Source organism: Chrysemys picta, chromosome 7, assembly GCF_011386835.1.
Source record: "Chrysemys picta bellii isolate R12L10 chromosome 7, ASM1138683v2, whole genome shotgun sequence".
NCBI lineage: Eukaryota > Metazoa > Chordata > Testudines > Emydidae > Chrysemys > Chrysemys picta.
This window is the reverse complement of record NC_088797.1, coordinates 116,515,396-116,526,671: the sequence shown is the minus strand read 5'-3', so window position 1 is coordinate 116,526,671 and position 11,276 is coordinate 116,515,396. Positions and strand designations below refer to the sequence as shown.

The 11,276-nt window shown below is 43.7% G+C and overlaps 1 protein-coding gene across 1 annotated transcript in view; it reads left to right on the top strand.

Annotated features, from left to right (window-relative positions):
• Positions 1 to 2,220: 2,220 nt before the first annotated feature.
• TRUB1 (TruB pseudouridine synthase family member 1) overlaps positions 2,221 to 11,276 on the top strand; it is a 44,035-nt gene continuing 34,979 nt past the window's right edge. Inside the window, exons 1-2 of the mRNA XM_005293859.5 lie at positions 2,221 to 2,605; positions 5,138 to 5,233. Coding sequence (XP_005293916.1) covers positions 2,455 to 2,605; positions 5,138 to 5,233 — 247 coding nt within the window. The 5' untranslated portion in view covers positions 2,221 to 2,454. The remainder of the gene's footprint in view (positions 2,606 to 5,137; positions 5,234 to 11,276) is intronic.

Here is an 11,276-nt window from a genome sequence, read left to right as displayed (position 1 = left end):
GGGAGAGAAAGAATGGTCTAGTGGCTAGGCTATGGGTGTAGGAGTCAGAAGATCTGTATTCAATTCCCATCCTTGAGCAAATCAATTAATCTACCATAGGCCACAGAAGTACATAAATAAGATATAGGCCCTGATCCAGCACTGAGCTCCATGCAGACAGAGCCCTGCTTGCTGACTTAAGGGCGGGTGGGCTCCAGGTAAAAGTTTGCTCCTGTGAAGCTCTGTGCCCCACAGGGGATACCCATTGCTCTCTAACCATACACACATTTGTTGTGAAAAGTGTAACTTTGTTTTTATCTGCTAGGTTTCAGTTCCTTGCAAACTAAGCAACTTGTCCTGTCTCTGAGAAAACTAAGGCCCCAATACTGCGTTCCTTGCTCTAGCACAAATTCCATTAGAGCCCATGGGAGTTTTTTCAGAGAATAAGTGTGCAGGATTCAGGCCTGAAAAGTTAGATCTGAGTGCTGCACTTCCTACAGTGGCTAAACTGAATGGCTTAGAAATCTAGAAAATTCCTGTCCTAGTAATACTTTCTTCCAGGACTCCACAAAAGCAGGAAGATTAATAGCCTTAATACCTACTCAGTGGAATATCATTATTTAAAGTCATGTAACAAAGGTACAATGACTAACAGTGTGATGGGTGAGAGGGAGAGCTGCTTTCCAAACCAATTAATCAGAAAGTCATGTACTTTGCTGCAGAATGATGTAGTGTCTCTAAAAAGCCTCACTTCACACCCACATCTGCTGCATGATAGAGTCTAAACTACTTGCATGTTTATGGTGAGCACAAAATGTGTAAATATCACATCTAAATGTGATATTCACGAAATCAATTTTCCCTGGAAATGACTGATCTCAAATCTGAGCCTGCATGATAGGGAGCGATTTATAGCACCTTCTTTCTATACTAACAGAAAATGAACGAGTTCCATCCCATTCACTAAAGAATGGTACATTTATTTTCTAATTAATTATTGCCAGCTACCATATAATAGTCCAATAAATTTATCCAAAATTTAGGCCTGGATCATGCAAATACTTATGCATGTGCTTGGCTGGTCATGGATTCATAGATTATAAACCAGAAGGGACCATTATGATCATCCAGTTTCACCTTGTACATGCCACAGGCCATAGAATTTCAGCCAGTAATTCCTCTTAAACCTGTCATTTCTGGCTGAGCTTTTCAGTCTTTAAGAAAGACATCCAAACTTGATTTAAAAATTTCAAGTGATGAAAAATCCAACTCATCCCAAGGCACATGGTTTCAGTGGCTAATTGCCCTCATTGTTAAAAATGTGTAGACAAATTCTGACTAGAAATAACCCAGTTTGTGAAGACAGGGGTCTAACAGTGTTTTCACTGTTGGCTGATGTTCTTTAGGTACTATTCCTGCTCCCCTTGAGATCACTGAGATTTTTTTTACAATTGACTTCAAAAAGATAAGGATTGATTCGTTCATTCTGAAACCTTCATGCTCCGTTCCCTTTGCTGAAGTTAAGCCTCGTTTATACCGGTGCAATCGGGTTGAGAATCAGAACCTGTGTTTCTCTCTAATGTAGTCAGTAAAGCCTTCAGCACGTGAAAACCCAATGTGTGATAACTGTAACAACAACAACGAAGTTGTCCCCTGCTGCTCCTGTATCAACTCAGCTATTAGTCTTCAGTTTAATTGGGAGTTTAATCATTCTGGGTCAACGGATGTCATTGTTTCCCCCACGCTCCCCACTGGTGCTCACTCCTTAAATATAAATTTTGGGGACTTTGAAGAGAGAAAAAGCGAGTCAGGGCAATAAAAACCGCAAACGGCGGGCGACAGGGACGAGCAGAATAGAGCCGAGAGAGGAGAACGGCGCAGTTTTCTGTCCTCTCCCATCCCCCCCAGGGGGCACAATCCCAGCAAAGCTGCGCGGGGCCATCCCCGTGAGTGACCCCCTCCCCTCCACGCGACCAGGGGTTTCTCTGAAAAGCGGCTCTCCCTATGCACGCTTTTGTATCCACAGCAGCCTGTGCACCGCGGGGGAACGGGATCCTGGCCCACCCCGGGGCTGCCCTGACACCGCTCAACCCGCGGCACCGCCGGGGGCCCCCCCGCAGCAGGCAGAGGGAGGGCTGGCCCAGCCGAGCTGCAGGGTGAGGCCTCTCCAGCCATCACCGCTCGTGCCTGCTCCCGAGCGCGAGCTTGCCCGCCTACCCCGCGCAGGCTGCAGCGCCCGGGGCCGGGCAGAGCCTCCGCCCAGCCCAGCCCAGCCCAGCTGTGCGTGGCGAATACTTCATCTCCCAGCACCTCCTGCGGCGCGTGGCCGGGGCAGCGAGCTCTTCCTGGCTGCAGCCCGGGGCGGGGAGAGAAGACGAGCCCGGGCCCCACGTGGGTAGAAGGGAAGCCGGGCCAGAGCCGCCATCCCATGGCCTCCTCGGTGCATCTTTAGCCTGGGCGAGCCCGGGCCGGAGCATGGCTGAGGAGGTGCACGGGAAGTTGGGGCACGTTATGGCCAACCCAGCAGCTAAACTGCTCTCTCTGAGCGGGCTCTTTGCTGTGTATAAACCCAAAGGGCCCACGTCTGCTAACGTGCTCAACCAGCTGAAGGAGAAGCTGCTGGCAGGTACCGCAGGGAAGGGGCAGGATGTCACCCTCGGGCTGGGTGCGGGAGGCCACGGCGGGTGGTTCAAGCAGGGACTGCGGGTACGTTGGGAGGAGGCAGGTCTGGATGACACGTGGTGGGAACTTCATGCTCTTCCTACAGTTGTAGGAGTCCCACACCATTCGTGCTGAGAGTATCCGTCTGCCCACAGTACTTTGCCCCCTAAATGTCTGTCTGCAAATCCAATTGCTGGACTATCAGTTTTCCCTTTGCAGGTGGCTGGGGACCCCTTGCCCGTGTAATTGTCCCATTCCAGTTACCCCAGGCCCAAGTAAGGGTTTTGTGTGTGCAAATTACTGCCTGTGTGTAGCTTCCTTGCTGTGCAGTTTGCACCTTCACCTGTTCATATTCCCTAATCAGCGTAGTTTGAATCCACACCTAATTTGTGGCCACCCCTTCTTTTGCGCATGGAGATAATCATGAGTTTACCTGACATGCAAATTGTGATACCTGAGGTGCACCTGGAAGTTTCAAAACAAGTTTAAAAATCCAGATTTTCCAGGGCTGCAGAGCTGGAAAAGTCTAAATGAGGAATACTTCGGTTAGAGGGAAGTGAGATTCGTAAAATGTCTGTTAAAATAAATATAGACAAAAATCCTTAGTCACAGGAGGGAGACACTAAAAACTGGCCTAAAATTAAATTCAAAATGAAGGTGCCGCTTTCATTCCGATGTCTGATTTCACAAATGCATTATCCATTTGTGTTCACCTAGTTAGGCTTTTTCAAGCTTCTGGTATGTGGGCCTCCTCTTTTGTGACTTAGTATCCCAGAAAACACCAGCAATATCGAAACCACAACTCCTAGGAACATATTACCTCTTCCTTTTCAAAGTTCATATCCCTGTTGTCTGTCATGGAAAGAGAGAGCCAGAAAAATATATTTTTCTGGCTTAATTTTTCAGATTGTTTACTCCGGTGGGTCCCGCTCTTGCAGTATGGTCCATGGTGGTGGATTCTTATGCCTCCATCAAGTCCCACTGAAATAATTTCAGTCCCACGAGTTTGTCTGAGTGGAACAGAATTTAAGGATTGTGAATAACAGGGTTGGAACACGACAGAACCAATCCCCACTGACTTCAGTTGGGCTCCATGCCACTCCTTACTCCACCTCTCCATAGTGAATTGCAGGGTTGGGGACCTCCTTAAGGGGCAAGGACCATGTTATCTTGTATACAGCACATAGCATGATGAAGCCCTGATCCTGATTGGGGATTACAGAGTCTCCTGCATTATAAGACCCCAATTCTGCATGGAAAACTGCAGTAGGTCTGTCCCATATAGACACCTATTGAGTGGGGCTCCATGCAAACACAGGGGTCTGCCGATGTGAGTCCCAGTGCTGGATTAATGTCTGTGTAGCATAATTACAGTTGTAGCACTTTGTTGACAGCTAGTTTCAAAGTTCTTCCCCTTGTTTGTATGGAGCTCTCACTGTAACAAAAGAGAGAGAAACACATGAAATAATAGAAAGGTTTCAGAGTAGCAGCCGTGTTAGTCTGTATCCGCAAAAAGAAGAACAGGAGGACTTGTGGCACCTTAGAGACTAACAAATTTATTAGAGCATAAGCTTTCGTGGACTACAGCCCACTTCTTCGGATGCATCCGAAGAAGTGGGCTGTAGTCCACGAAAGCTTATGCTCTAATAAATTTGTTAGTCTCTAAGGTGCCACAAGTCCTCCTGTTCTTCTTTTTATGAAATAATAGGAAAGTTGTTATAAAGCTATAGAAATTGGAAAGGGGACTTGGGGGCATGTGTGGCTCTTTCAACTGTATATTCAGTTGACTTGCTTTCATATTTATAATGGTCCAGAGAGTCTGCTGAATGTTTCTTTTTCAGGGAGTGATCAAGGCTGTGGAATTCCTAGATGGGATTGTAACAGGCTAGTCACATTTCCCCATATGCCATAACAGCAGATGGGCAACAAAGAGGAAATTCCACTCAGTTGCATATAGACATCCCTATTGAAACCATTCATGGAGCTGAGTGGTATGTGGCCCATTATGTGCAATCAAATAAAGCAAGAAGGCTCAGTGATACTTTCTGTGAGTGTGTTCAGCTGGTGATAGTGTTACATGTTTCATTAATGAAACAAATCAGGTAACCTGTCCACTCTGGTGTTTCTTGTATATTCCTTTAACACTTCTGTTTATAATGGTGCATAAGATTATTTATAATTAGCTGATATTCTATGATTTCATAATTAGCTATCAGTGTTGGAAGGGACCTCAGGAGGTCATCTAGTCTAACCCCCTGCTCAAAGCAGGACCAATCCCAAGACAGATTTTTGCCTCAGATCCCTAAATGACTCCCTCAAGGATTGATCTCACAACCCTAGGTTTAGCAAGCCAATGCTCAAACCATTGAGGTAGAGGTATTTAATCAGAGCATGGAGAAAAATTATTTCCATTGAATGTTTTGTCTTTTTTAATATATTGCATATTGCCATGTTCTGAGGTTGTTCTGTAATGCATTTTGTCAATTTATTTTTGCAGAAGCTGGTATACAAAAGTGTGTAAGAAAAAGGAAAAAACAGATTTTGAAGATTGGACATGGTGGGACTCTAGATAGTGCGGCTGCAGGAGTTCTGGGTAATTAAAATACAAATATCTGCAATATCTTTGTTTTTATTTAATGAATTGTACTTCTAATAGCCTAAAAAACAGATATTTTTGTTTGGCTAAGATGGTGTTTTGTAGCTGCTGTAATTTTCTGTAGTGTTTGTTATAATAATGCTTTATATTTCTGTGTCTTTATCTCAAAAGATCTCAAAGTGCTTTAGAAACTAGAGATGTGTAGGATTCAGTTCAGCTATGGAGTGCAGCAACACAATAGTTCCAGATAGGAAGTGAAAAATAACCCATCGAATAACAAAGGCATCAATGAGATTTCTACGTTTACTATCTCGCAATGATTTTTATATCAAGTGTGTTCAATTTACTGGTATTGGAATGATAATTGCCAGCTGTGTAAACTCAGCCTTGGGTCTGAGAGTCAAGATGGATGATTCCCAACTTGCACATCATCATCAGGTTTAGAAGATAAAATAAAAAAAGAACAAGTTAAAAATCACTTAGAAAAGTTAGATGCCTGCAAGTCACCAGGGCCTGATGAAATGCATCCTAGAATACTCAAGGAGCTAATAGAGGAGGTATCTGAGCCTCTAGCTATTATCTTTGGAAAATCATGGGAGATGGGAGAGATTCCAGAAGACTGGAAAAGGGCAAATATAGTGCCCATCTATAAAAAGGGAAATAAAAACAACCCAGGAAACTACAGACCAGTTAGTTTAACTTCTGTGCCTGGGAAGATAATGGAGCAAGTAATTAAGGAAATCATCTGCAAACACTTGGAAGGTGGTAAGGTGATAGGGAATAGCCAACATGGAATTGTAAAGAACAAATCATGTCAAACCAATCTGATAGCTTTCTTTGATAGATAACAAGCCTTGTGGATAAAGGAGAAGCGGTGGATGTGGTATACCTAGACTTTAGTAAGGCGTTTGATACGGTCTCGCATGATATTCTTATCAATAAACTAGGCAAATACAACTTAGATGGGGCTACTATAAGGTGGGTGCATAACTGGCTGGATAACATACTCAGAGAGTAGTTATTAATGGCTCCCAATCCTTCTGGAAAGGTATAACAAGTGGGGTTCCGCAGGGGTCTGTTTTGAGACCTGCTCTGTTCAATATCTTCATCAACGACTTAGATATTGGCATAGAAAGTACGCTTATTAAGTTTGCAGATGATACCAAACTGGGAGGGATTGCAACTGCTTTGGAGGATAGGGTCATAATTCGAAATGATCTGGACAAATTGGAGAAATGATCTGAGGTAAACAGGATGAAGTTTAACAAAGACAAATGCAAAGTGCTCCACTTAGGAAGGAACAATCAGTTTCACACATACAGAATGGGAAGAGACTGTCTGGGAAGGAGTACGGCAGAAAGGGATCTAGGGGTTATAGTGGACCACAAGCTAAATATGAGTCAACAGTGTGATGCTGTTGCAAAAAAAGCAAACATGATTCTGGGATGCATTACCAGGTGTCTTGTGAGCAAGACACAAGAAGTCATTCTTCTGCTTTTCTCTGCGCTGGTTAGGCCTCAACTGGAGTATTGTGTCCAGTTCTGGGCACCTCATTTCAAGAAAGATGTGGAGAAATTGGAGAAGGTCCAGAGAAGAGCAACAAAAATGATTAAAGGTCTTGAGAACATGACCGATGAAGGAAGGCTGAAAGAATTGGGTTTGTTTAGTTTGGAAAAGAGAAGACTGAGAGGGACATGATAGCAGTTTTCAGGTATCTAAAAGGGTGTCATAAGGAGAAAACTTGTTCACCTTAGCCTCTAAGGATAGAACAAGAAGCAATGGGCTTAAACTGCAGCAAGGAAGGTTTAAGTTGGACATTAGGAAAAAGTTCCTAACTGACTAAACACTGGAATAAATTGCCTAGGGAGGTTGTGGAATCTCCATCTCTGGAGATATTTAAGAGTAGGTTAGATAAATGTCTGTTAGGGATGGTCTAGACAGTATTAGGTCCTTCCGTGAGGGCAGGGGACTGGACTCGATGACCTCTCGAGGTCCCTTCCAGTCCTAGAATCTATGAATCAATCATTTTGTTGAAGAACAACATAGAGCAGAATCTGCAGCTTCCATAATCTTAGCTGTGTTGCTCTGCAGTGCTAAAAGGAATAAAAACAGTAAAAATTCTGTTTTGTAATTAAATTCAACAGGTGTGAATATGAATATACATAGGGAACAGATCCACTGAGTTTTGACATAGTCACGCCTCAAAGTAGAACTGTGCTTCAAGGAGACAGTGTCTGTTCCTAATGGCTGCCAATATGTTGGTAATTGTCTCTCTGTGGCTTGTGTGCATTGTAAAATGTAACTCCCATAGACTAGAAGTAAACTTTAGCTCTGCTTGTTCCAATTTCCTGTTTACTCGGTTGCCATTTGATGAAGAACATTGTCTCTGGTTCTGAAGCAGAAGGTTTTTTTTCTCTTGCACAGATGTTCCCATTGAACAGGTTATTTCTTGTTGTGGGAAGTCATCAGCATTGATCCAGAAAACAAAACACAAAAAAAATCATTGAGGTTTTTTAATTGCTTCTCCTACTGTCTTCTGGCAGCCAGTGGGCTCCAGAGCTTGCATCTGTGGCATAACAGAATGTATTCAAGCTTGGTGCATGTCTGGTAAAGACAGAAAAGTGCATCACCTTAATATGTTTCCGATCGATGCTTCACAAGGGCAAAGGATGTTTTGTTCTAGTGACAGAGAAAAATCAATGCAAGCCAAATAGAAAAGGACAAAATTGGTAGGAGGGTGGGAGTGAATGCTTTAAAATTTCTAAAGATGTGAGAAGAAATAGTCGGGGGAAGGGAAGAAATAAAAGAAAATATTTTTTCTTTGTTATTTTTTCTAACAGTTCAGTTAACTGTTCTCTGTTGTCTCCAGCGTATTGGTGGTGGTGGGGGAAGCTTTCTTCCACCTACAAAGCAGCATCACAGGAAGTCTTTGAGGCTACTAAACCTCTTCTCTCGATCTGTGCATCTGTGGCCTCAAATTTCAAGATCTATGCTCTGGTTCTTTCTCTCTACTTGATATCAGACCTTTCTGCCTATTTGTAACAGCTGGGCGAAAGCATTCTCTCCACTGACATTCTAGCATTTGAGAGATCACTAGGCAATGTTTGAGCAAGGCCTAATACAGTTCAGTTTGGGGTTTTTATTAAGGAGCAGCCTGGCTCTAATGTAAAACCTTTGGAAAACTTTAGACCAAACATTTCTGATAGTCTCCCTCAGTGGCTGGAGTTCTGCCCCAGAATAGGAGTTGAACAGACTGTAGTTATGTGAAGTGTGATGGTTGCATGATGGAAGGTAAGAAGAGAAAGCAGAAAATTGTACAAGCACTTTGATATGAAAATCAGTTTGTCACTTTCTTGACAAGGCAGAAGTCACCATTTATTCTCTTAGAATTGAGTGCAGGCTGGGGAATGCTTGGTGCATGGAAGTCTTCTGAGATAAGAGATACCCACTTGGGTAGTGGCTGATGTTCACTAGTTAGCCATGAAATAGGTTCAAAGTGTCAGCAGCAGCCCTAAAAGCTTCCCCCACCCCTCTGCTACTCTGCCAGTGTGCTTCTACCCTGACCTGTAGTGATTCCCCTTTAGGGGTGAGATCAGTTCAGTCTGAATGTCCTTGTGAACTTCAGCCTCTCTTCTGAACCTGGCATACATTCTGCAACCAGTGTTTCATTTGTTATAGATCATTGACTATCAGATTATGACAACTTTCAATCACTATTTACCTAAGCTGTATTTGAATCAGTGACCTAGAAGATAAAGACTTCATGGGGCATGTCTACATTGCAATAAATAACCCGTGGTACCAACTCTTAAAGCCTGGATCCACTCACTCAGGTGCGAGGGGCTCACACTTTGGGGCTAAAAATAGTAGTGTAGAAGTCTGGGCTCAGGCTAGAGCCCAGGCTCTGAAACCCAGAGAGAAGGGGGTGTCCGAGCACATTTACACTACTATTTACTATACTAGTTACTACACCTAACTCCATAGTGCAAGCTCAAGTCAGTTGACCCAGGTTCTGAGACTCATAGCTATGGGGTTTTTTTTTTTCTTTGCAGCATAGGTGTGTCCATAGTATGATGTTGTATCCCATGAATTATGGTGTTAAAACAAATGGATGTGGAAAAGAGCTATCAAGTCATTGAGTCGGTCTCCCAGCCACTACAGGATGGTTCTCTGTGGTACATACTAACAGTGTTTTGTCCAGTCTGGTTCTAAATATTCTAAGTGGTTGTGGCCCCCTCAATTTGCTCTGAAGGTATATCTATATTGGCAATAAAAGACCTGCAGCATGGCCATAGGTGACCTGGGCTTGTGGGGCTCAGGCTGCGGGGTTATATAATTGCAGGGTAGTCATTAGGGATTGGGCTGAAGCCCCAGCTCTTGGACCCAGTGAGAGGGGTGGGTCTTGGAGCTCAAGCTCCAATCCAAGCTGGAAGATCTACACTGCTATTTTTAGTCCCGCAGCCCGAGCCCCACAGATCCAAGTCAGCTGACCCAGGCTCTGCGACTCGATGCTGCAGGTTTGTTATTGCAGTGCACACATTGTGACGTTGCACTCCATATGTTCATGGAAATATGCTTATGAGTGTAAATATAATGTAACTGGAATATACTTTATGCAAAAGGCCTCTTGTAAGGTATTGTTACAAAGCTTATAATCTACTGAGTGCGTTTATCCTATTTGTATGAATGTATCATTCCTGAAACTAGGAATATAAAATATAACTCTCGGGTCCTATTGTAATTATGCAAAGTGTGGGCTATTAATGGTGGTTTAGAATTTTGATGGCTCCCATTGACTAGGACAATTGGTTGTAGATGGTTTATTTACCTGCAAGCCTTCTTGTGGATGTGGGGGCTATCCTGTGGGTAATGAAGAATCAGGTCTCATAGTGAAATGTGACCATGTCACCTGATCCTGGAATCTTAAACCTGGTGCTTTTCCATTTAGAAGAGAGGGGAGAGGAAACCCAGAGAGACAAAAGATTCCCGCCTTGGGCCAAAGCTATAAAATGAGGTGGAGCAGAACAAGGAGGGTTGCCAGTTATGAAAATCCCCTAGTTATCACCTGAGCTGGAACTAACAAGGATTGTACAATCCCACTTTTCATACTTAATAAAACACTTTTGTTTATTAATTAACCCAGGGTAAGTGATTAATATCTGGGGGAGCAAACAGCAGTGCATATCTCTCTATCAGTGTTATAGAGGGCAGACAATTTATGATTTTACCCTGTATAAGCTTTATACAGAGTAAAACGGATTATTTGGGGTTTGGATCCCATTGGGAGCTGCGTGTCTGAATGCTGGAGATAGGAAACCTGCTGAGCTGTTTTAGTTAAAGTCTGCAGCTTCGGGGTTGTGGTTCAGACCCTGGGTCTGTGTTGTAGGAGACTTGTGTATCTGGCTCAACAAGGTAGGGTTCTGGAGTCCCAAGTTGGCAGGGAAGACTGGCTCAGAGGTAGTTTCAGCACATCAGGTGACAGTCCCAAAAGGGTCTCTGTGACCGAACCCGTCACAGACGTACCCTGAGAGACCTCTCTCCCAGACTCATTCTCCTTGTCAGGGAGTATTTCCTGTCATCCACCTTAAAATTTCCCTGAATTAGTTTCATCATCTTACTCCTTGTTTTACCATCTTGTACCCCTCTAAAGAATTTTTCTCCTCAGTGTTTGCACCCTTCTGCATTACAGCTTTCCAGGTTTCTCCCTTTGAATAACTGAGTCATTTAGTTCTCCATTACTATCCAGTTCTAATAAGGTGCTTAGATACTCTGGAGCTGAGCGCATTGCAAATGTATAGACAATGTTTTTCTCAAAAGATGCATTTTTGTGACTCTTTATTTCATACTTGGGGTGTGTCTCAGTCTGTGGGACTCAGGCTTGCGGACTTAGTGTTTCCAACCCCCTGTTTGAGCATTCACACGGCATTGTAAACCTGGGTCTACCATTGCTGGATCCAGGGCTCTCAGCTGTGCCAGTGCGTCCATACTGCATGATGCAGACCTTCCATCTTGGTTTTATGGCTTGACCTGCATCCACACT